Here is a 26754-nt window from a genome sequence, read left to right on the forward strand (position 1 = left end):
TGAAAGGCCATGTCAAACATCATATACCAAGTATGTATGTGTCACAATACAGAAGCTCCAACTACAAAGAAAAATTACTCCACAAAAAAAAACCATGGGGTTTCCATAATAAGTCATTAATTCAAGATGACTGGCAAAAGGGCACAAAACAAGAACGCATATATGAATCATACCAGGATGAGGTTGGGCCAGAAACAAATAATTCCTTCTCTCACAGTTAATGTAAGTGTATTTAGTGGCATTAGGAAGAAAATAATGAGGGGGCACATGATGGAATTCCCTATCAAACCCCAGCAGTCACATCAGTGTTTGCATATTGTCAGAGGATTCTGCAATCTTTGACAAATCGGCCTCCTGAAGGTGCTGCGTTGATATGAGCTTCCTAAGAAGTTTATGGCCATGGTATAATATTGATCACAGTTTCATGTACATGTGCCAACAATAGTGCCATCAATGATGTTTGCAACCTTTTTTGTTTGCCTGCACAAGCAGGCAACTAGCGAAATTGAATATCCTTTGCACCTGTACTGCAACATTTTGAAGACCAATTGCTATTACAAATGTAAAGGTAACATTTTACACCACGAAATTATCTTGTTTACAGATTGGGCGAAAAACGAAAAAAAGGAGAAAAGCAGAACACCATTCCAAAAGGTAGCAAATTTATACTTCTACAGTTTATGAGAGAAATTTCATAGATCGATTTACCGCTTCTATAGCAGAGATATGGAAAATAATCACTTGATTGCCATGGCACTTACACCATACATATAATTGATCATCACATAATCTCTTATCTTCTCACATGTACAAAAAATGATATCCTGTCACATGGGGCATCCCCTCTTCAAAAGCTGCATCTAAAATTTAGCAGCACAAATTAGGACCCCCAGGACATGGATATGTATGGATGCTTTATACAACAGGCAAGGATTTATGCCTTCAAAACTTGAACTGCTCCTCCCCACAGGAATAAGGTTGTCCAGTGCAAATGGTACGACCATAATTCTCCCCTAGGAGCAGGAGGTGGATGGAGGTATTCACTCAACAGCTTAACCAAAAGCAAACCCTTCACTACCTTCATGGATTGCTAGAAGCAATCGTTCCTGAAGCTGCTCCTTCGACAAATATTCTGGGAGATCTAGCTGATTGAAACTGCACATGCAAAAAAACTCATTGGTAAAATCCAAGTTCTATATTTGTTACCTGATGAAATAACATTACATGCACAGGGTACTGTGTACTAGATTTACCAGGTATGTGCAGTGGGCAAACGATCTGGTGCACCATATGCTTTATGAATTTGGCATCTTTGAGGACCAGATATGCCTTGCAATGCTTTGAATCCCTCAAGAGGCACCTACAGAATATTAAAAACAAAGGTGGGATGATTTTAACAGCTCATTACTAAAAGCTAGGGGGAAATAGCTGGCACAAACCAAACAAACTTTTAAAGAAACTTATATACCCTTCAGGAAATAGGAATATATGACAAGAACACCACCTTACTTCAGTAAATTTAACATTGAACAGTGGAGCTTTTGAAACTTGGCAAACTCTTTTGGGACTCCCACCGTGTTCCGTCCCTAGACATCCTAATGGGTGCACTAAAGGCACTTCATGACCACTATGACCAATGTTACTAGCACCCATCCAGATGTCCACACACCACATATTCACCCCCACCAAAAAAAAGGGGAGAAAAAACAAAATGCCAAACAGTCCACCCTACGATTAAAAATAGCATATCCAATGCAGCTAAACAGCCCATTGAGAAGTGACAAGCAGCAGCCAATTTTACTACAAACTCTAAAGCATGCTCTCCTTCTCAGTAGAGCTGTCCTAGTATATTGGAGTTAAATTATCTCACCATGCCCTAGAACTTGGGTAATCCTAGCCAAGGCAGGCATCTGACAGAAATTTGCAGTGGACTGTCATTTGGATGGCCATTGAGGAAACCTATAAAAGGGACTCCAGATCATTTTACAAGGAGCCTGATTCCTTCAGTCTAAATTCTTAGACCCTGGGATAGCTCAGCCCTTGCGAGCTGGAGGGTAAGCTGGTATGACTCTAGGGCTAGAGGAAGGACCAAATAGTGTCATCAAAGCCATAGCTGGCTAGGAAAGACCCAAAGTTCTGAAGTTCTCCATCACCTTCATTTTTATGCTTCAATGTCCTCGTCATTCTATTTGCATGTTCCATCTTCCAATCCCATTATAACAGACTGCAGCCAGAGACTTAAAGTATCCTGTAGCAGCATGAGTGTTTCTCGAGCTGAACCGTGCAGGAAATATGCTTCAATGTCCTCGTCATTCTATTTGCATGTTCCATCTTCCAATCCCATTATAACAGACTGCAGCCAGAGACTTAAATTATCCTGGAGCAGGATGAGTGGTTCTTGAGCTGAACCGAGCTTTCCTGCATGGCGTTGTGCAATTTTTATGAGATAAAAGACATTCTGGAGAAATCTATTGCAAGATATTTGGTCAGATACAATTTTCTAGCAAGATCCAGTATCAGGAAGGTTGGTTGTCTTGCATCTTTGTCGAATCATAGCTATGTTACCCAAATCTAGTGTTAAGCAGCTGAAGACAAGTACTTCAGCACTGCAAATCTGTAATCAGTTCTACTAGATTGGCGTACTCAAGCCTGAGTTTGGAAAAACAATGAGCAAGGCCTTATGAGCAATAATAGTTGTACAAGCAAGTCAGTGATAATAAAGAAATACTGCAAGGAGTGCAAGCTTTGTGGCTAATCTTTATTTGTGTCCAAGAGCAGGAGCTTTGTATCTCCACTATTTGATTTGCTTCTGTTGTCGAATTTCTATTTCAATTTGATAAGTGTTTGCAAGTTCAAGTTCACTACTCTTTGGCCCATTAAAGGCCAGTTTCATGGTTACATTGCCATATCATTTCATTTTCGTCTTCTTCACATCACCATCAGCTCCAAACACTCCAGGTTGATATGCTTTGAGTTCACATAACCTAGCAACCTTTTCTTTATCATTTCCACTGCTGCGTTTGCTGGTTTCATTCCTCCCTAGACTGGCAGGGCAGATCATTTTCATCATTGTTGTGCATTTTCAGCTCCTACTGCCACCCCATCACCCAAGCGACAGTTCCCAGCCAGCCACTTTATGACAATTGCATTTGCAGCAGATCCAAGCCATCTACATCAAGTTACAACCTTTTTATCAGCCCTACATCAAATACCTGTGTTTTTGTGTTTTCTTCACTCCTGAAGGGCTGCCTAGCAATAAACTATCTACAGCCACTTACACCGATTCTTGAATTTTCTTCTCTAGTTGGCTGCCCAGAAATTGTCTTGACAGTAGTCATCATCCCAACGAGATTTCAGCAATAGGCTTTATCTTTGACAACTCCTGACTACATTTTGCTCCCTCTACTACTGTCCTTCATCTTCTAATGTCTACTCTTAACATTCCACTGCCTGAAGGACTGCATTTCGCTTGCTCCAAAGAGCAGCTCTATTCCTCATCACCAACAGCTCTATCCAAAGGACTGTGTTTCACACTTTTCGCAATGCAGATCCCTTCTAGGTGCCGTTGCATGATCAACTAGCACAATGCAATTATCTGCTAGCCCCCCTCCATTGTATTAGCATTATTCAATGTTCATCATTCTTCATTCTTCTTCAATGCTTTAAGTTTTCTTTGTCACAATGTTTTCCATATGGTACGTGTTTCTCCCCGCAAACCCTATCGTTTCTTGACATGGTATTAGCACATACCATTCTCACCTCTTGACTTCTGTCACAAGGAATGAAGCAAGAATCTTGACTTGTGTCACAAGGAATGAAGCAAGAATCTTTTTGAATGACTGAGAAAGCTTGGACGAGATGTTTCTCTTCTCTTGACTTATGTCACAAGAAATGAAGCAAGAATCTTCTTGAATGACTATGAAAGCTTGGACAAGATGTTTCTCAATATGTTGATGTGTGGGAGGGATCAAAGTTTGGCCCTCCAATTGATGGGAGGAGCAGAGTTTGAGAGTCCTCATGCCTACATGATGGGTACCTGTGGGTCCTCTTTTACCCGAATTCCACTCCCAACTACACAACACTTTGGCCCAGCCTCAAAGCAGTGCAAACACTTAACTAATTGTTGCGTGACTCGGGATGGAACCCATCGTATAAACCTTGACCATGAGCTTCAAAACTTTACAATCACCGACTAAATGACCTTAGGTCAAGCCGGCTAAGTATCAACACCTACTCACCGAATTTTCCACTACAAGGACTCCTAAGTCCCGTGATGACCAGGTCACATTGTTTCTCAACAACCTACAAGAAGTGCAACATGTGATCTCCTAGCCTACAATGCCTACATTCTATGAATTTGAATGATAGCTACTACATTATGCTCGGTTATTCAATCAGTTTCATAGTGCTTCGTCTATAGAGGGAGCGCCTATTGTTTGCTCTCAAAGGAGGCAGCAAGGACAAGGCAAGAAAAACCAAAATCAAACTCCAAATTCAACTCAAAATCAAAACCACGCTAGTGAGACCAAAGGAAACTCCCCGTCATCCTTAAAACCCAAGTGGCAGAATAAACTAAAGAATAACTAGTATTGCCAACATTATCAACGACAAGTGTCAATCATCAAAGGCTAGAGGTATGCAACCTGAAAAGACCCAAACCCTTGCTCCTCAGTCGAGTAACCCCCAACAGGGGAGGTAAGATGGTGGCAACCAAAATCAAGGACAATGATGAGCCCAAACCCACACTGCCACTGGTCAACCATCTCACACAGTATTATATCCCAACTCCAAGGGGCATGTCGAATTGGACTACTGGGCATGAGACTCACCTCATCTCCATGAAGACATTAGAGGCTTTGAGCTTAGTCCACATTCATAAGTTGCTCCCTGACAAGGCAACTGCACAAACCCACTCTATCTGACCGAGCACATCATCTCCTGTTTGGATCATGGATAGTGGAACCACCCATCACATGAACCCCATTCAGGACATTTTTGTCTCCCCAACCCTTGTAGCCAAGAATGCCCATTGTGGAAATTCCTCCTTGATCAAGATCCATGGTTTAGGTTGCATCGAGTTTAATACTGACGAGGGCTGGATCTCGCTCTGCTAGACAATGTATATTATGTCCCACGACTTGGGGTAAACTTTTTGTCCATTCAGTAGCTTTGCCAATTGAGACAAGCAATCTTCTTTACAATAACCACAGTCGAGGTCATAGACTCTTAGACTGGTTTATGATTGCTCACGCCAAGATACAGCCTAGTGGCCTCTACAAGATGACTCAATTTCTTTCCCAATCGATAACCACAAACTTTGAGTTCCACTACTTCCAAGCTTTAGCCACCACACAAAAGCCTACGAACAATAAGCATCTTTGGCACCATCACTTAGAACACCTTGGCTATGACTTGCTCTATGAGCTGTCACACCATCAAATGGTTGAGGACCTTCCACGCCTAAAACTATCCAAGGATGTCTGTCCAACATGTCAACTTGGAAAGTAACATCGCACTCCATTCCCTCAATAAACCACACAAAGAGCTGAGATGCCTCATAGATTGATACATGTTGATCTTTGTGGGCCAACATCTACTACCGCCCTTAATTGCACACAATACTACTTTTTAATAGTGGATGATTTTTCTTGATACACGTGGGTGTATTTCTTAAAGCATAAATCTAATGCATTCACCTTTTTAATAGTGAATGATTTTTCTTGATACACGTGGGTGTATTTCTTAAAGCATAAATCCAATGCATTCACCTACTTATCTTCATGGGTGTTGCTTGTACATAATCAGACTAGTCGTCGTCCAATGGAATGTATGAGGAGTGATTCTAGAGGTGAGTTTATCTCCCACAAGTTCACTAAGTTTTTACTATTAGATTGGGTTTTAGCAGCACGCGCACGCTCACACATGCTCACAGTGAACGAGTGAACAACAAGAGAGAAGAGAGTGCTAGAAGGTCACATCCACTATGTGAAAATCAATATGAAAGTACAATCTCTAAGCTACTAAGTACCACATGTTGAGCTAAAAATGCATTAGCTTTACTTAAGTAGCCCCAAAACTTAATTAATGAAGAAACCTAGTTTATTTAAAAGAAACGTGATCCTAGAGAGTTTTTTTGTCCCATAAGCACAAACCCACTTCCGAGGACCCAAACTTCTATAAATACGTATGCTGCCCTACCTACATTCAGTCTACAATCTCGTTTTTGCAAATTTCAAGTATTTCAGCTTGCTGCCCACACCTGTTCATGGAGGACATCTTAGCCAAAGCTTTCCATTGTTGTCTCCATCAGTTGGCGCCTAATTTCCAGCCCTCTTCACGCAGTTTGAAGCTGATTCCAGCCAAGCGACTGTTGTTCCTGCACAGACCTGCTGCCGTACTGCCTGCCACGTCATTTCCAACCTGTGTTTGGCAGTTTCCTCTCTCTTGCACGCTGTCCTGCCTACGTTTTTAGTCTCTCTCTCTTGCAGCCTGCGTTTTTAGTCTCTCTCTCTCTCCTCAATGCTATCTACAGCAGATCCAACTTCTCACTACTGCATTTGCTGGTGTTCGACATCCGGAGGCTGCCTTGCTGCGATTCGAGATCCGTTCAAAGTACGACACACTCTCCAGCTCATTACCCCTACCCTAATCCTTGAGATATAGGAATTCGAGGTTCAATATTCATTCACTATATAGTGTGTTTGCCGCATGAGCATTGTATACTTAGCAGTTATATCACTTCAGTTATTTCTGTGTTCATTGTCTCTGAGTTACCCTAACCCTAACTGAGTTCTTTTATCAATTTGTGCTTTGTCGTACGATTGCTATTTGTGTTTTTGTATCAGAGTATTTCTTTACATGGTATCAGAGCCTGGTACTATCTGAGAAACCTAGACCTTTGATCTGAAAGCTTTACGCAAGAAACAAGAACAACAATAGGTTCAAATGACTTCGAACACATCAACACCAATTCAATCTCCAGAACAACCTATGCCAAGAAATGAGCAAGAGTGGGCATAACAACTTGCTTCACAAAGTTCCAACATGGTGGAAGGCACTTCTGACAACACGGAAAAAAGGCTATACAAGCTTTCCACTGAAGAATATTATGTGATCATGGACTTTAGATGAAAGAATATTGAAGAGCTTGATCGAAGGATTGCCCTTCAAGAGAAGCTACTCAATGAAGGTTTGCATGAATTTCTCTCTTTAAATGTTGCGCATAAATCTGATGATATTGCAGGGCCGTCGAGACCTCCCTCAGGGATTGGCCCCCCTATTGGAGAAAGAGATCTGAAGTATGTTCTATTCTTTCATCCTCTTCCGTCCACTCTGGTGCAAGGTACTTTAGATTCGTCTTTTACCTCTTCTGGTTTGCAAAATACTAGTAGAGACCATGAGAAAGATAGAGTACAATCTATTGACTACGGAAAATGTTCTCTTGAGGACCAATTCTTGTATGTTAACACACGTCGTGGGGATTATAAAAAAAAGCCAAGTACCTCTTTTTCTACTCTTCCTTCTTTTCAGTTTACTTCTCAAAATCAGAATGAATTTGGTGTTCCTATTTCTACATTGCATGGTGCATCATCATCATCATCATTTCATTTCCAATCATTAAATGGTAAAAATGAACAAAATGCATCTGCATCTTTCACACCACAAATTCAAAAACCACCCATCCCACCACATTCTTCCGCTGCTTCTCCACTTCCCTTTACACCATTTATATTTCCCTATCAAACACCTCATATTGCACATCACACCGCACCATGGGGTTATGAAAACATAGACGCCGCCTTTAGAACCTCATCCTTTCCTCCATCGGGTGGTGTTCCACCTACTTCTCACACACTTTCGCGATCATTGCAGCCTAGGTATCCCCCCCAATCTCTCCCAAGTGTGGATCAGTTGGTACCATAGCTTGCATCTATAGCATTACCTAGCGGACCTTCTGGTCATGTTGCTATGCCCCAGCCGGTTCCACATACTATCATCATCGCCCCAAACCCTTCATGATTTCTCCGGCCCTTGCAAACAATTTCCAACTGCCACCTTGATCAGCACAACCCGGTAGACATCTATAATTTCACCTAAACAAGCCACCTTGCTGTTGTTTATTGCTTGGAGAACATCTAGACTCTTGTGCTTCATATCTAGAGGCTGACCTGCTGCTGTACAGTAGTCGATGGTTGATTTCACTGTTGTGCTTCATTTCCAGCATCATCTTTGATCATCTCAAGACTTAGGCTGAGCAGTATATTGCTGCGTTTACCTTCTTTAGCCTCAAAGACCTCATTGTGTTTTGGTTTGCAGCCTGCTTCCCTGCTGTTCACAGCCTTCTACATCAATATGCTGCATCAATTGGCCAACGGCTGCTGTGTTTCATCACCCTCAGCTCCAATTAATTGAATCCTTATAACTTCTATCTTGACACAATGTTTGCTGCACTCTGGATCCATCACCAAAAGGCAACACTCTCCAACAATCCTCCCTCAACATGCTCCCATGAGAGCCATCGACCATTGCAAAAAATGTGCCTCCTAAATACCCTTTTTCTTTTGGGCTCATTCAAGAACTCCAAAGAGTCATGTTTGCTTTTTGCATGAGACACAAAACTTCTTCCAACTGCAAAAGGGACTCAATATGCACACCACCAATAGGCTGCCATCCTTGCTTCTGGTGCTGCTGCTCACACATTGGAGGTGTTGCACTTGCTGCCAGCTGGTCGCCATCTCCAGACAGCTCCATCAGCCTGTTTCCTACCTTAGCTAGCTGGCTACAACCTATAGTCAGCGACTCAGCTGCATTTTGCCCTTCATCCTAAAATTGACCTGTTGCAGCATCCTCCTGCTGTGTTTGATCAAGAGCTGCTTGGACTGCTGGTTTCTTCATCTCCAGATCTGTGTTTGACTGCTACAGCTCCATGATAGAAGATTCTAAATCCTCAACATCAGTTTTCCGGTCTTCTGCATCCATGACTAGTCCTTGACTGCTGCACGACATCACCCTCAGCTCCAATCTATTATGTCTTAAACCTTTCTCGCAGTATTCCTGCACTCAAGATCCATACATAAAGGATGTCACTCCCCTCAGCCCTCTCCCACAAGAGTCCAATAGTTATAGACATCTCCACTCCTTGAGTGCCACATGTATATGATTCATTCATTCATTAGATGCATCTCTCCCTTTTTGTGTTTTGTGTTCTTGTTCGAGTTCACTCTATTTTAATCATGTTCATAAACACAGTGCTCTCTGTGCAAGCATCAACATATCTTCACAACACGTACATTTGGAGGACCATGGCAGTCTAGCCTTCACCAATTTTTTCAAGAGATCAAGACTAGAGACCTAGAGAAGAGCTTTGAGGACAAATTCGTGGCTACTATCGTCAAGGCCTAAGCATTTGTTTCATCTCGCCTTCATCTATTACTATGATCACAATCAAAGACGGGACGAGACAACCTCTTCTCTTAATGATTACTTGAGATTTGAGTCTAGTCACACCCTTGGACAATAAACCTATGTTTCTTGGGGGAGATTCTCCATGGCAAAGTTTTGGTAGGGACTGTTGAACTAAAAATGCATTAGCCTGACTTAAACAGCCCCAAAACACGCTTAATTAATGAAGAAACCAACTTGTTTCTAAAAGAAACACGATCCTAGAGAGTTATTGTGTCCCACATGCAAAACCCTAATTTGGGTGTCCCAAACTTTCTATAAATAGGCATGTAGCCCACCACTCTCCCTTATTCTCGTTTTTGTAAATTTCAGGAGCTGTATCTTTGCTTCCCACACCCTCTTCGCGGAGGACATCGTAGTCAAAGCTTCCCCTAGCCATCTGCTACCATCTAGCACTTAATTCCAGCGCTCGCCTTCACCCTATAACTATCACCCGGTACCTTGGAGCTATCGCCTACTGTCAAATTGCAGCATTTGCTCCTGACGTAATCATCTAGTAATGTCGCCATCAGTCAAACACTGTCACCATCTCCAAAATCTGAATTTTCTAAGTTTCTCTCTCCTCCAGCTATCGCCTACATCTTCTACACAGTCACCTATTGATTGCAGCTATCGCCTAGTTTTTCCCTCTCTTCAAGTACCTACGTTTTTAGTATTTCTCTTTCCTGCACTACCGCCTACATCAGATCCAACCTTCCTAGCTGCATTTACTAGTGTTCGACACACAAGGCTGCTTTGTTGCGTTTCGAGATCCATTCGGAGTACGACACACTCTCCAACTCATAACCTCTATCTTGATCCCAAAGATACAAGAGTTTGAAGATCAATATTCACTACACAGTGTGTTTGTTGCATGAGCACTGTACATTCAATATTCATTCACTTTATTATTCATCATGTTCACTATCTTTGAGTCACCCTAACCCTATCCCTAACTATGATCTACATTAATCAATCTTTGCTTTGTCGTACAATTAGTTTTGTGTTTTCTGTGTTTAGAGCATTTTTTCATAGGGACAATATCGAGAGGGATCCCCCCACAAGAGGAGGGTAAATACAGCCACTTATCTGACATTGGTAGGCCCCAACTATTTTCTCCAAAGGAGATATCATTGTTGGAGGGACTTAATCAAGCAAAATTCAAGAGTTATTCTAGAAGAGAGGATCAAAGCACTTGCACATTGTGAGAGAAGATGGTGTGTTGACCTAGACCCAATCACTTGATTAATGGATAAAGACAATGGACTTATCAAAGAAGGCCTCTTCATAGATAAGTTACAATGGGATCTGAGAGAGGGGGATTGGAGAGACCGATTAGGCCATGCAACATAGCTTTCTTTGGCTACACTAAAAAAACCTAGGAAGGAGGATTCCCATGAGCAAAATTAGAATGATGTTAGCAACCACTCCTCATTTGCATAGACGAGGTATCTCAGATCCCTTTTTGTCAAACTTTTGGAGGAGGCTAGACAACAACTTCAGGCCTAGGAATAATTCTCTTTTCCTATAGTTAGTAGCCATGCTATATGCCTCCAAGATGTTTCCACTACATAGACTCTTTCTAGAATTTGGACAAGGCTTGCCCATACTCTCTCCAAGAGCAAGGAGAGGCTACAAGGTGGTTTCAAGAGGATGAAGAGAAGGAAAGATGCCTTCTTGCCCAAATGGGATTCTAGCACCTTCTTTCACCTAGCCGCTCATATGGCCTAGCACCATAGCCCACCAGATAGGTTGTCAAACTTTTGGAGGAGGCTAGATGGAAGCTCCATGCCTAGGAATAATTCCCTCTTCCTATAGTTAGTAGCCATGCTATATACGTCCAACATGTTTCCACTACACAGACTCTCTCTAGAATTTGGACAAGGATCACCCATACTCTCTGCAAGAGCTGGGAGAGGCTACATGTGGTTTCAAGAGGATGAGGAGAAGGAAAGATTGGCTAATTGCCCGAATGGGATTCTAACACCTTCTTTCACCTAGCCGCTCATATGGTCCGGCACCATAGCCTACCACATAGGTTGTTCACACAACCATTTAATTGTACTTAGTTGCTCTTTATAGGGCCTTCTTGATACTAGTTTTCTACCTTAGGGGAAACTTCGCCAAGGTGTCAGTAATAGAACTTTCGTTTCTCTGAAAAGAAAGTAACGATAATCAACCTTTACCATGTTTGAGTTTAAAGTTTTACATTGTAAGACCATTTCCATGGAAAATAAAAAAATTCTCATGCACTATCACCCATGTTTAGGTAGAGATGCAATCCTAAATCAGATCATTCAGCTGATAAAAGTGTTTAGCATCTCCATCAACAATCTATGTGATTTCTTTTGAAAAGACTACCTTAGATGTGCCAGTAATAAATTGCATCAAACGAGCCATGTCTTCCTTATTGAAAGCACGCACCACCTCCCAGAACCACTGTACAACAAGTGATGTAGCTGTATATCCTGTGTACTCTGTATTGACCTTCAAATCATCCACTGCAGAGGAGAATTAAAAGAATTTCAGAAGCAAATAGATGCCAAATTTTGAGCTACGCGACATTAAACGTTTGAATTCAAGAGTAGATTCCCTAACAAATCTTACCGTCAATTTCTGGAAGACCACTTATCAAAAGCTCAAGCTCCTTATCATTGAAAACTGTAATCAAATCACGGTTTATAAGTTCACTGAACCCTTCCAAGAAAGCATTGATTTGTGGACGTATTGCTGTAGTCAGCTTATGCTCAGCAATGAGATCAACGTATTCATGTTTATTTTCTTCTGTAACTCGGACATTTCGACCTCCAGGTATCAGCTCAATATCAGTCACCTGTGACAAAGAAATGATTCAAACATCACCTTTCACTGTAGAAGTAGGCATATGTCATAAGCACAAGACTGCATACCTCTGTTTTTTCATAAAGTATGTGTTTCTCTTCATCTGCATCTACACTGAAAAACAATTCAACATCATCACTGATATCATTCTGCAGAAAACCAAGACAAAATTAGGGAGGAGAAATTCAACACTCAAACTCAGACCAGCCTATCTCCACAATAAAGATTTAAACAAGTTAAAAAAGCACCACCTCTAGCATCCACATCAAGTTCTTGTAATAGCTTGGATCCACTGCTTCAATATCATGATAGGTTACTTTAACTCCTAAAATGTGTTTGTAAAAAGACCTAGTAAAGTACACGTCAAGCAGCTGGCCATCAAACAATGCCTTTGCTACCTGTATAGTACAAAAGAACTGTGTTACAAAATAAGAAACTAATGTATCATATTTTCATCCATAGAAGAAAAATGTACAGAAAGTCTTACCACACGTCCCACGAACTTGAAGTATGACAGATGTTCTGTCTGATAGACACTGTTTGGATTGGGCTGAAAAGAGGATTCATTTCCAACTGTCGTGAATAGCAAAGCTCCTTTATCAAAAATTACTCGAGACAGCAGTTGATACCATTCCCTTGTAAGTCCACCAGCATCAATGCCTTCTTCTCCCTGAAATTGCACTGTCAGGCGACCTTTCAACTCTTCAGGTGTCCGCATACGCAGCTGGTTGTAAGAATCCTCCAGCACATAAGCTCTCCGAACACAAATCCGGAGAGGAGTATAATGTTGTTGCTCATGCTGTTGTCTGATTCGAGATCGAAAATAAGCACGCTTATTATCAAAATCAATCAACCTTGGTGTCTGCAGTAGAAGTGAAAGGGATTTCTCCAGAAGTGCAGCATTTTGACGCACAAAGGAATTCAACATTTTGCGATGCTTTTCTGCAAACCTAAGAAATGTGACCCCTCCCTCGGGCCTCCTGTGAATGCCAGAGGGACCTTTTGAGACTGAAGCAGTAGAAGATGGCACTGAGGAGCTAGCAGCTTCCTTGATTTCTCTGGCAGTTGCTGTTCCAGGTTCAGAATGTATCGACACTGCAGAACTAAATCTCAAGCTGTCACACAGTGCAAAGAATGCCTCCACAAAAGGTAACACCCTCTGTGTTTCTGGAGGTAAGGAACCACTTCCCATGGCTCCACCTGCAGTGGACACCATCACAACAGCTGACAAAGGACCAGTATTACCTAACCTTGCTTCTAACTTGGCTATGCATGCACTTAATTCCTGCCAAAGAGGTTCTAGATGCATGTTAAGTTCCTGCAAAGTTCTTAGACCCTCTTTTTGCTCTGAGGAAGCATCTTTCTCCATTTGCTTGCATTCTCCAGTAAGGTTACTTAGACACTGTAGCACTCTCAAGACCGCTGCACCAGCCATAGAGCTTGTTCTGCAAATCATACCATCTGTATTACCAAGATTCTGTAGTTCATTGACCGCAGAAGAACTGAGACCCCTTGCTGCATGTTCTAGTTCTGATATAAAAAGCCAGCGGTGTGCTGGTGCAGCATTGGCTAACTTCTTAAGGACCTCTGAAACCCTGTTGTAGGCTGTGTCAGATAACCTGCACAACAAGAAGGTAAAACAATCAGATTACTGCACTACACCAAAGCACGTGTGCTAAAAAGTATGAAGTGGATAAACAAGTCAAAAGCATCTATGGAGGAAACAGCGCACAGGGGAAGAGGACTGTGATGCTGTTTGAGCACAGCATGAAAACATTTGAATCTTTTGTAGGATCAATCTTAATTATCATCCATGAAAAGACCAAGTCCAAAGAAAGATTGAACAAAAGTGAGTATTGGTAAGGAAAAAGATTGACAAAAATGCAAGCAAACAATAAGTAAGTGACAATACACATCTTTAAAAACCCAAATAAATCTCAGAGGTGTATGGGCATGTGTCTATGTATCAACAACACTGCTCGAACAACATAAACCATCTTCAGTCTTATCTATCCAAATAATGTGCTGCCCTCAAACTCCAAAATCCATCTAGTGCACTCTGATAATGGTGACACCCTGATTAAGTTTATTGTCACTGCTTTCAATACATCTCACAATGTCACTGCATAGCCATGACAAGTGAGACGGACATTGCTGTTTTACATGATTCATGAAATAACACAAGGCAGTGTCTCTCTTATTTTCTCCATCTTTTCTAGGTTGGAAAAAGCTGATGAATCCTCTCTATTGTGATAGAATCTAGCTCATCCTCTTTCTTTTTCTAAGGTTGTGATGCAAGACCAAAAACCTGAACTGTTACAACTTAATGCAATTTTAGCAAACCAATATTATATATTACCTCTATGTATAAAGCCTAACCCTAATGTAGCAAGGTATAACTTTTATTTGTATATGTTCGCCAGCCATTTATTCTGTCAGTCTGTCATCTCCTTCTTGTGAGCTCCATCAGAGTCCGACGGAGAAAGAGGAGCTCTGACTAAGTTTGTCATTCAGTTTAGTGTGCAGTTCATCCCCCAAATCAGCCTTGTCTGACTTTGTTCATCTCTAGACTGCTGTGATTTTTCCCAGCAGCTTCCACGTCATCATTTTCAGTGCCTAAATGGCAGTCAAACTGCATTAAATGCAGTTGGCCAGCTGCTGGTCAGTCAGTTTTGGCATATTTTGGCACTATATAGCCACTGGCTAGCTGGGGTAAATTACTCTCTTTTGTCTTCTGCAGGTGCTCTCACAAATTGCAGCATTCTTCTCTGTCTTGTCCAAGGACTGTTGGCTGCACACTCTATCTCCGTCTCCATCTCCCTCACCATCTCTGGTGCTATCATCATTTTCCATCACTAATGCTTTGGGCTGCATGCAAGGACTAACCAATCCTCCATTGTATTCAGCATTCATTTCAGATTCAATGCAATTTTCTCTTCTCTTCCTACTATCTTTTCTCTTCTCCTTTTTGTCTCTGTGTTCATGTTCCTCTTCCATTATGCACTCTCACATGGTATCATCACCTAAGTGAGGACACAGAGGTTTCCTTCAAAGAAGACCACCCTACAAAAGTGGGACATCTACAACTATTTCCTTGCAAGTGTGGCTAACAATTACCTCCGTTCAGGTTCTTCTTCAGCCAAATACAATAGATTTAGTGTGTTTGCAAGTTTATAGACATGAAATATCGCTGGTTCCAAGTCTTTGATGACTCGGATGAGGAGTCTATTCCTACTAGCTCTGAGAGACGGCGCAATCATCACAAAGATCAAAGATCCGAACCCCGTTCTGAATAGGAACCCTCTCTTGACTGATCATATCAATCGGAGCAACCCTCTCCTCCTCTCTCTCTTCAGGTCTCCCATAGGGCCCATTCTTCTAGCCCTTAGATGCCTATGATGGCACCTTTTGTTTAGGTGCATGTTCTTCCTTAGACTATTTGGACGGATCAAATTACTCCCTTTGGTCTTGCAAAGTGGAGTATATTCTTGACACCTTCGATCTTTGCCAATGCCAAATAATGAGGGAATTAGGCCAAATAAGTTAGATAAAGAGAATGACCTTGGGGGGACCTATAAACATGTTTCATTAGTTTCATACGAGTTTCCTAAAACATTAGAAACAAGTTTCATTCAAGATGGAAGAAACTATTATGAGACTTTATATGTATAGCATATGACTTATATGATGTAATTTATCATAATTCATAATCCTATACAATGCAAATGGAGAGTTGGCATAGCATGAACATATACATTCATCATGGTCCATTGTCCATAACAATATTAGCTTTAACTATGGAAGAAGCCATTAATATATACATGCATCATAGGCAATAACTCATTCTCGCAAAAAATGTAAATGTCCATGTTAGTATGTCAAATGAATCCAAACAAATGTTGATTACAAAAGTTAAAACACATTTTTAAAGATAGGGCTTTTTTGGAAATTTAAAATAGGTGTTTCATAGGTTTCTAAAACACCCAAGTATGAAACAAAGTTTCCTAACCTTTGTTCTACAGCTATGGAGATAGTTTGGCTCCATTGAATGTTGGCAGAGATTGATTTCCCTTGGACAGGACCCACACAACTACACATGGATAGCCAAAATGCCTTAGCTCTGGCAAAGAACCCTATGTTTCATGTTCGCATGAAGCACATAGAGAATCAATACCATTATGTCAAGGAGCGGATCATGAATTCCAAGTTAAACAGTGGGACAATCCAACGAATCTCTTCATGAAGCCTTTGTCCAAGGCTTCTATACTTCATCACATGAGGTTGTTGGGTCTTCCAACACTCCCAAGATCTAAGAGGGGTGTTAGTCTATATCATTTTATTCTATCAATCTATCATCTCTCTTGTTGTGAGCCATGTGAGTCTGACGGAGACAAAGGAGATCTGACTATGTTTGTTATTCAGTTTTGTGTGCAGTTCATCCCCTGAATCAGCCCTTCTAACATTGTTCAGCTCCAAACTGCTGCGATGTTGCCTAGCAACTGCCATGTCATCATTTTTTGCTGCCCAAACAGCAGTTAAACTGCATTAAATGCAGTAAGCCAGTCGGCCATTTTTGGCATATTTTGGCTATATATAGCCACTACTTGGCTGGGGCAGATTACTCTCTTCTGTCTTCTGCAGGTACTCTCACAAGTTCCAGCATTCTTCTCCGTCTTCTCCAAGGACTGTTGGCTGCACAATCTATCTCTATCATTGTCTCCATCAATGTCCCCAGTGCTGTCATCATTTTCTAGCCTGATCCGGTGCCCTCACTAATGCTTGGGCTATGTGCAGGGACTGATCAGTCCTCCATTGTATTTAGCATTCGTTTCAAAGTCAATGCAGATTTCTCCTCTTCCGGCTCTCTTTTCTCTTCTTCCTTTCTATCCATGTTGTATTCCTCTTCTGCTCCGCAGTGTCACAATATCAACAGTCCATAAGAAAATAAGTAGAAGAGTATAACTATAATATATATCAGTAGGGATTAAGTGTACAAGATTGATGGGGGACAAAGTAGTAGAAAAGTGAAAAACTTAAGGAATTATCATTTCTAGCACAAGTGGAATTTCTTTGTGGAAATTCCAGCTGGAAAGAGCATTTTGAGATAAATTGTTTGACTATAAACATGACCACGTTTCATCATGATGACCTTGTTAAGCCATCAAAATTAAGGCACGCATTAACACAAAACTATCATGCATTAATGCCTAGCTTTACATCCATAAAACAGCCTTGAAAAGTATAATTTATGAAAAAAGGCATTATCATGTACCAACAAGATAAATGCCCGAAAACCCCTTATACAAGGGCATGTTGTGGGCATCCAATTCTAATCCTTAATCATCCTATTTGCTTCAACCATGCTACCCACACCTTGGAGATTACATCACCATCATCTAGAGGCTATCACCAGTCCCCACTACTATAGCTATCAGCTAACTAGCATCCAGCTCCTGCCCAATATGTTTCGGTACATCCTAGCCGTTTGCAACCACCTTGAAACTGTTGCAAGCTGTTGCCCATGCTGACCTCACCATCAGTTGCTGTACTTTCATCTTTTGGAAGCCAGCTTGCTGACATCATCATCATCTTCATCCTCTACTGCCCAAGGAGCTGCCATCAGCCAGCACACACTGCATTTTTCTGCTTAGTGTCTCCTTCGACGTCTTGCTGCCTGCAAGTTGTGTTTCACTGCCTCATCTTCTGCCCGCATCATCATCAGCCCCAATGAGCTGCTGCAGCTGCATTTTGAGATATTACACTCTCTCGGTGTTGAGCCAAAAATGCATTAGCCTGACTTTTAAACAGCCCCATAACACACTTAATTAATAAAGAGACATTTTTATTTTAAAAAGAAATGAGATCCTAGAGAGTTACTGTGTCCCACATGCAAAAAATAGAATTTGGGTGCCCCAAACTTTCTATAAATAGGCATGCACCCCACCACTCTCCCTCAATCTCATTTTTGAAAGTTTCAAAAGCCGTATCTCTATTGCCCACACCCCGTTCACGGAGGACATCGTGGTCAGAGCTTCCCACAGTCATCTGGTACAACCCGACGCTTGATTTTAGCCTCCATCTCCTTCATCCATTGCTGGCAACTACTTCTGGAGGCTCTTCTACTACTAGCAACTGCTCTACACTAAGGTTTTGTTGTCTTCACCTATCGCCCAACTGCACACACCCTTCTGGAGGTTGCATTTATAGCTTGGAGCTATCACCCTACCATTCTCTCTCTTCCCCAAGCTGCGTTTACTATATGTGGCTGCCATCCTAACTTTCCCTCTCCTCTTACTGCTACGTTTGCATTCTACAACTATCGCCCAATTTTCTCTCTCCTCAGGTACATGCGTCTTTAGTCTCTCTCTTCTCACTACTTGTATGCATCAGATCCAACCTCTCTGGCTGCATTTGCTATTGTTCAACACAAGAAGGTTGCCTTGTTGCGTTTCGGGATCCATTAGGAGTAAAACACACTCTCCAGCTCATAACCTCTACCTTGATCCCACAAGTACGAGAGTTCAAGGTTCAATATTCACTACATAGTGTGTTTGCTGCATGAGCATTGTATATTCATATTCATTCACTTCATTATTCATTGTGTTCACAATCTCTAAGTTACCCTAACCCTAATTGTGTTCTATGTTTATCAAGCTACGCTTTGTCGTACAATTGGTTTTGTGTTTTCTGCGTTTAGAGCATTTCTTCACATGGTGTCAGAGCTAAGCACTCCCTAAGAAACCTTAGCCTTTGATTGGAAAGCTCATCCGTAAAAGCAAAAACAACAAAAGGGTCAAATAACTTCAAACACATTCACAACACCGCTTCATTCTCCACGACCAAACATGGACCAAAATGATCACGAGTAGGCCTCCTAGCTTGCTTCTAGCCAATCTGACATTGTAGACCGAGAACCATTAAACTACCATTAAGTCCACAGACCATATCAAATTTTTGCTACCACCGAGTATGATCGCATCCTTGTGTATAGGGCTCGGCAAGAGGTTGAAGGTAAGCTTGAGTTTCTCCTTTAGATTCAGTGCACAAAACTAATGATCTTGTAGGACCTTCGGAATCTCCATTATGGACTAGCCATCCACAAGTGGAACCTGGATTGGATTACACATCACTTCCACAGTACATCTTTTCTCCAATGCCAAGTACGAATCCTATTATTTTAGATTCTATGCTAACAAATTCTATATTTTCTTTTGGATTGGGGGATATTCGTCAAGAAGGAACTCTTCAAAACAACATTTAGTTCTTGAGTAATGAGAAAGACATGTATTTCTTTATAAACTCAAAACTAGGTAAGAAGTTAAAAGAAGACCTTGTAAGTATTCCTTCCCTTCCTTTTCTTTGAAATGATTTTATTTCTCATGGTCAATTTGGAATAGGTGCATCTTCATCTAATGCATTTAATGGACAAAAGGAACCAACCATATTCCCCACAACATCCATCATAAATCCATTTGGACTCCCACTCATCCCTCCCTCATCTTCCGTTGCACCTTCCTTTCTGCTTCCATTAAATGCACCACATTTATCACCACACACAACGGGGGGTTCCACACATTTAGGTACATCATTTAGGACCTCTACATACCTGTTTCCGAGTAGTGTACCTATGACAAAGGCTCAACCTTCCACACACACGCTTTCGAGTTATCCCTCTGGGAGTGCATCCTAGACATACTAGAGTGTAGATCATTTGGTATCGCAATTTGCCTCTATGGCATTACCTAGTGGACCATCCGGTCATTATGTTGTGCCCCAATCAACATTTGGACACGGCTATCGTGTCCCAATGCCGCCATCTCCACCTACAATATCGTATGAACCTATGTCCATGTTTTGGTACCTCCGCAGCAATCAGCACAAACATTAGCAACCTATTTCTATCTATCCACCTTTACCCCTATGTCCATTTCGGTACCTCCGCAGCAATCGGCACGAATGTCAGCAACCTATTTCTATCTATCCATCTTTACCCCTTCCTCCATCTTATCCACCACCACCATTTTATCCTCCATGTTACCCCACTTATCTCTCTTTACAAACACCTCATTGTTCTAGCTCCTCATCCACTAAGCATACATTTAATGATAAGACTTGTTTCAACGGGTCAAACTACACCACTTGGTTAAATTTGATGAGGCATATCTTAGACTCTCAGGATCTATGGGATTTGTGCAGGGGTTGAAACCCCAACCTAATCTTGCACTTGTTCCATATGAGGTCATCCGCTCATGGAAGGCTCAAAATGCCTCTACTATTCTCAAGCTTATACAAGGCTTATTGTTTGAGTTTCATTCTCAACTTCAACATTTTGACTTAGTATCCGAGCGTTGGGCACACTTGATTGACCACTATGCAGCTCGAGACAGGACAAGTCACATTGATTTGGATCATGAGCTCCAAAAATTTAAAATCACAAACAAGGATGACTTGAAAGTCATTGGCTAAATATCAGTGTCTCCTCACTGGGTTCTTAATTGTTGGGGCTCCGGAGTCCTATGATGATCAAGTTACCCTGTTTCTTAACAAGCTGCCAAGAAAATATTTCCATTTAGTACAACAGGTGATTTTACAACCTCAAATTCCCACATTTTATGAGTTTGAGTGTCAATTGTTGCATTACGCATGGTTGTTTCACCGATTTTATAATATGTCCTCGATAAAGGAGGCTCTTGGTACATCCTCTCAGAGGGGGTAACAGGGCAAGGGCAAACAAAACTCGACTCAAAATCAAAATAAGGCTAGTGAATGCCAAGGAACCACTCAATCTACTCTTAAAGCTAGACGGTAAAATGTACCTAAGAAGAATAGGTATTGTCAACATTGTCAAAAGAATGGCCATTATGACGACAAAAGTCGATCTAAGGCACGAGACACACATCCAAAATCCAACAATCAAACCCCTGCATCCAAGTTGGATAACCCCCGACGAGGGAAACACGGTAGTGGTATCCTCTGGCAAGGGCAATGGCGAGACCATACCCACACTGCCACCAATCAGTCATCACAATCAGCGAACTACTCAACTCCACAGGGTTTATCTAACTAGTGTACAGAGGCCCGCATCGTCTCCTTAGAGGCATTGAAAGCAAGTCTCGTTCACATCTGCGAGTTGCCTCCTCATGAGGTGCCTACAGAGACCCACTTGTCACAGCCAAGCACCTTAGCACCTATTTGGCTTGTGGACAATGAAGCTACCCATCACATGACTCCTATAGCGAATATTTTCATTTCCGCCCCTACAGCCAAGAGTGTTCACATAGGAAACAACTCTATCAAGATTCAAGCCCAAGATCGCGTCAGTTTTCCCACTGACCAAGGTCCGGATCTCGCTTCACTTGATGATGTCTATCATGTCCCCCTACTTGGGGTAAACTTATTGGTTTAGTGATTGCTCAAGGCAAGGCACAACCTAATGGCCTTTGCCCTTACCAAGCCGATGGCCGATGATTCAAAGTTCCATCGCTTTCGGGCCTTGGTCACCACGCAGGGGCCCATGAACTTTGAGCGCCTTTGGCATTTTCGCTTAGGACATCTTGGCTACAACTCTCTTTACGAGTTGTTGTGTCAAGGAATGATTAAGGGCCTTCCACACCTAAAACTATCTCAAGAGGTCTGTAAAGCATGTCAGCTAGGTAAGGAGCATCGTACACCCTTCCCTCAACAATCTATCACTCATACTACTAAACCCTGTAAGCTCGTTCATGTAGATCTTTGTGGTCCCACATCCATTGCTGCCCTGAATGGCGCATTGTACTTCTTTTTTATGGTAGATGGTTTCTCCAAATACATGTGGTGTACTTCCTAAAGCACAAGTCAAACGCCTTCACTTATTTCAATGCTTGGGTGCTACTAGTACATAACCAAACTAGTCGTCGTGTGGATACTATGAGGAGTGATTCTGTTGGTGAGTTTACCTCCCATGAGTTTTTTGAGTTTCTACAAGAAAAGAGCATTGCGTGCTAGCTCACCTCTACCAGCTCCCCCGCATAGAATAGAGTTGTAGAGCGTAGGAACCAAACAGTCATGAATATGGCGCATACTGCTATTCGCAACAGAGCTCCCTCAGTGCCTTTGGACTGAGGCTGTTAACACTTCAATGTATATCCTTAACCAATGTCCAACTGCAGTAGAAGTCCCTAAAAATACTCCATAAAATGTATTCTTTGGCCCTCGGCCTATTATTTCTCACTTCAAAGTTTTTGGTAGTCGTACTTTATATGCACACTCTTGATGGCAGGATAGGAAAGCTCACCCCTCAAGCAAATCTCTTGATCTTTGTGGGCTATTCTTCTAAAGTGAAAGCCTGTCGTTTGTTCAATCCTCGAATGAACAAAATAATTGTTCAGAGGGATGTTATCTTTGACAAGAGGCACATAGTGCAATCCTCTACATTGGACTCTTCATCCTCACCTCCACTCACATCATTTGAGATCATACCTACTGAGCCGGATCTATTGTCTAGTCCTGACCTTCCTACGAATACTTAAAGCTTTCGAGCCTCCTCCGCGAGATCCGTTACCTCACTGCTACTAGAAAACCATGTAGCTTTCGAGGATCTTTCCACCAAATTCCTCTCTGGCGAGCCCTAGAAGGTCTACTCAACTCACCCCTCAAGCTTTATATGCATCTTTGTTTACAACCGATTACATTGCACATTTAGAGCCAGTCAATAGACAAGAGGCTCTCCAAGACCCTCTGTGGTGTGAGACCATGGAGAAGAAACTAGATAGTGTTGATCGAAATGAGACTTGTTCCGCAAATGAAATACCTTTTCAATCCGATCAGCAAAAGAAAAACCGGGAGGCTACTCCACATAGACTTCCTCCTCCAAATAACCATTCAAAAATGCACTTTTGATCCATTTGATAAATTGGCCAACCATGGTGAGCCATGAACACAACCATCAAACAAAATGATATTAACCGAGCAGTAGGTACGAAGATTTCTTCATAGTCAATGTCAGGCTTTTGCCTGAAACCATGTACTATAAGACAAGCCTTGTATTTATCTAAAGTATCATTAGCCTTTAGCTTGGTCCTAAAAATCCACTTGGTCTTGATGACCGGCTTGTGATGAGGATGATCCACCAAAAACCATTCTATCCCCTATGATTCAAATCTATATGTGCGTACTACTAGCACATGGGTCAACTATATCCTGCTGTATGTTGATAATATATGACTCACTAGCTCAGATTTTGCAACTATTCTAAATATCAAGGCAAAACTTTGCTCTACATTCGAGATGACAAACTTACGTTTGTTGTCTTATTTCTTGGGTATGGAGATTGTTAGATCCAAGAGAAGTATCTTTTTCTCACAACAAAAGTATACCCTTCAACTGAAGCCATGCTTCTTTTCCATGTTTAAGTTGTCAATCCATACGAAGGGGTCTATCAGATAGACCCCTTCGGGCATTCCTCCCTTACATTCTATCACAAATTTAAATAAAAATTTACACAAACTATTAATTGCATGCACAAGAAAATACAACCATCATCTCGATCATGCATAGTATTGACTAAATACTATGACATCCCCACTTTTTCCTTGCGAGTCGCCTATAGTTGTCTATTGCAACAACTAGAGTGTCTTTGCTCTTGCATGAAATGTCAGAGTGCAGCGGTGCGGAAGCGTAGGACTGAGAGAGAGAGAACGCAGAGAGAGAAGAGAGAGAAAGAGACAGTGGACGATGAAGATCTGCTGTATAAAGAATGCTGAATACAAAGATATGCAGATATATACACGGGCGCAGTGCGCTGGACTGCGTGTCTCCACCTCGACGATGCAACCTGCTGTCCACCTCGAAGTCCGCTGCAGTCTGCACTGTCTGCTGTCTGAAATCTGCGAACAGAGACGGAATCTGCGCGTGTCACCGGTCTGTAATCTGCGAGCAGAGAAGTGTATCAGACTGTTGAGAATGTTGGGTATTTATAGCCGACAACTGCCTGGAAATAGGGCGCCAGAAATGCCCAGTCGGCTGCATTGCAGCCGACTGGCTGCTGCAGGTCGGACTGCCACGTGGCAGTTTGACTGTGCAGTCCGACTGCACCAGGCTGAAACCTCCTGCCTGGCTGTGATCTCTCTAACACCCCCTCTCAGAGCCTGGGCAGGGCAGAAGCCTGAGGGATCTGGAATGTCTCCGAAGTAGAGCCTGAGGAAGCGCCTTCGTAAACAAATCCGCAAGATTGTCCTCCGTCTTGCAATACTCCACAGTGATGGTCTCATCCAGAAGCTTTTCTCGGATGAAGTGGTACTGGATCTCGATGTGCTTCGTCCGGGCATGAAAAACAGGATTCCTTGCCAAGGCAATGCAACTCTCATTGTCACATCGCAGCAATGTAGGACGAGTCTGGGGGCACCCAAGCTCCTCCAATAATCTCCGAAGCCACACAACCTTGCATGTGGTGGAAGACGCGGCCCGATACTCCGCCTCAGTGGACGAAAGGGCTACCGTGGGCTACTTCTTGCTACTCCATGAAATAACGCCTGCACCCAAGGCAAAACAGTAACCTGTAGTAGACCGCCTGTGGTCCACATCACCGGCCCAATCCGAGTCGCTCCAACCTGCAAGTACAAGATCTGACCCATCTGTCCCTGCGGGGTAATGAATCCCTAAATCAGACGTCCCCCTCAGATACCGAAGTATCCTCTGAGCAGCCTGCCAATGCATTGTCTTAGGTTCACTCATTAACCCTGCCAAGAGCCCAACAGCAAAACATAGATCAACCCTCGTGTTGAGAAGCCAAATCAAGGACCCAATCAACTGTCGATAGCGGGACGCATCCGCCAAAGGAGAAGCTGAATGGGAAGTGGCCTTCCACTTCGGATCCATAGGAGTAGATAGAGCCCGACAATCCTCCATCTCAAAAGACACCAAGAGCTCCTGTACATATCTCTATTGAGAGATAAAGATCCCCCTCTGAGACTGATAAATCTCATGGCCCAAAAAGAAATGGAGTAGACCCAAGTCCGTCATCTCGAACGTCCGATGTAAAGCTGACTTCGTCTCTTGGACCTGCTGTGCAGCATCACCTGTGACAATCAAATCATCAACATATAATACAAACAGCACACAACCATCCTCGGAAGTGTGTACATACAGCTGCGGATCGGCCTTGGAACGCCAATATCCCAACTGAGATTGGAGGAACGAATCAATCTTCTCGTTCCATGCACGCGGGGCCTGCTTGAGGCCATACAAGGCCTTCTTCAACCTGTAGACTTTCCCATCGGAAGATCCAAAGCCAGGAGGCTGCTCAACATAGATCTCCTCCTTCAAATCACCATTGAGGAAGGCCGACTTCACATCCAACTGATAAACAGGCCAGCTCCTATGGCCAGCCAAAGCAAGAACAGCTCTAATGGTCGCCATACGAGCTGTGGGGGCAAAAGTGTCATGACAGTCAATCCCTGGGCGCTGTGCAAAACCTTTAGCAACAAGGCGAGCCTTGTGCTTATCCAAAGTACCATCGCTTAGGTATTTGGTCTTGAAGACCCACTTGACTCCAATCACCTTCTTCTTCGGGGGGCGAGGCACAAGTGACCAAGTGCCATTCCTCTCAATAGCCTCCAACTCGGCTTCCATAGCTTTCTTCCATGGGGCGGACTGTAAAGCCTCCTTCACGGAGGTGGGCTCTCGATCCTGCATAACACGGGTCATCAAACAATAGTTGGAGCAAACAAGCTCCGTAGAATGTGCCTGGTGCCTCCGTGACCGCCGCGGACCATCCTGCGGTCCCCACTCCTCAGGAACCCCCTCGATCCCTGAATCACGGAGTGTGTCACGGGCCCAGCGAGGAGGAGGCCAAACCTCCCCTCGTCGTTCTCCATCAGCAAAAGACTCTGGAATATCCACCGGCGCTAACTCCTCAGAGGTGTCCGGTGGAACAGTAGACTCTGTGTCAGAAACAGAATCATAATCAAAAGGCACGGGCTCCAGTGGAACTGTAGAAGGAGCCCAACTCTCCCCTGGATCTCCAAGAACGGGATGCTCCTCACCCGTTGAAGTAGCCGGAACCTCCACAAACCACACATCACGGCTAGTGTACACATCCCGCTTGACGGGATCATACAGTCGGTAGCCTTGGGACTGGGAGCTATAGCCAACAAATACCTGTTTTCGGAAAGCTGCTTCATACAGTCGGTGCTCCATCATGGTACGCGCCATCTCGATCACACTGCGGTTCTTCCGTTCAAGAATACCATTTTCTTGAGGAGTGTTGGTATTGGCAAACTCCTGGTGAATTCCTCTATCTGCACAAAACCGAGCAAACTCATTAGACACAAATTCACCTCCCTTGTCGGATCGCAAGGTCTTCAACTTCCGGCCTGATCGGTTCTCCTCAAAGAGAAGCCAATCCTTGAAGTGCGAGAAAGCTTCTGACTTTAGTGCCAAAAAGTAGGCCCATGTCATCCTGCTATAGTCATCCACGATCAGCATGAAGTACAA

General features: G+C 42.7%; 1 protein-coding gene across 1 annotated transcript in view; it reads right to left on the reverse strand.

The window, feature by feature from the left end:
* Nucleotides 1–627: 627 nt before the first annotated feature.
* The window catches only part of LOC148037044 (E3 ubiquitin-protein ligase UPL1-like), a 44568-nt gene continuing 18441 nt past the window's right edge, over nucleotides 628–26754 (reverse strand). Inside the window, exons 9-15 of the mRNA XM_087675990.1 lie at nucleotides 12770–13901; nucleotides 12534–12680; nucleotides 12351–12431; nucleotides 12049–12274; nucleotides 11803–11942; nucleotides 1254–1360; nucleotides 628–1155 (exon numbers count right to left, since the gene is read on the reverse strand). Of these exons, the coding sequence (XP_087532116.1) occupies nucleotides 1053–1155; nucleotides 1254–1360; nucleotides 11803–11942; nucleotides 12049–12274; nucleotides 12351–12431; nucleotides 12534–12680; nucleotides 12770–13901 (1936 nt within the window). The 3' untranslated portion in view covers nucleotides 628–1052. The remainder of the gene's footprint in view (nucleotides 1156–1253; nucleotides 1361–11802; nucleotides 11943–12048; nucleotides 12275–12350; nucleotides 12432–12533; nucleotides 12681–12769; nucleotides 13902–26754) is intronic.

This window comes from Lygodium microphyllum, chromosome 4, assembly GCF_053477565.2.
Source record: "Lygodium microphyllum isolate KBCC chromosome 4, Lygodium_microphyllum_v1.1.10, whole genome shotgun sequence".
In the NCBI taxonomy this organism is placed as follows: domain Eukaryota; kingdom Viridiplantae; phylum Streptophyta; class Polypodiopsida; order Schizaeales; family Lygodiaceae; genus Lygodium; species Lygodium microphyllum.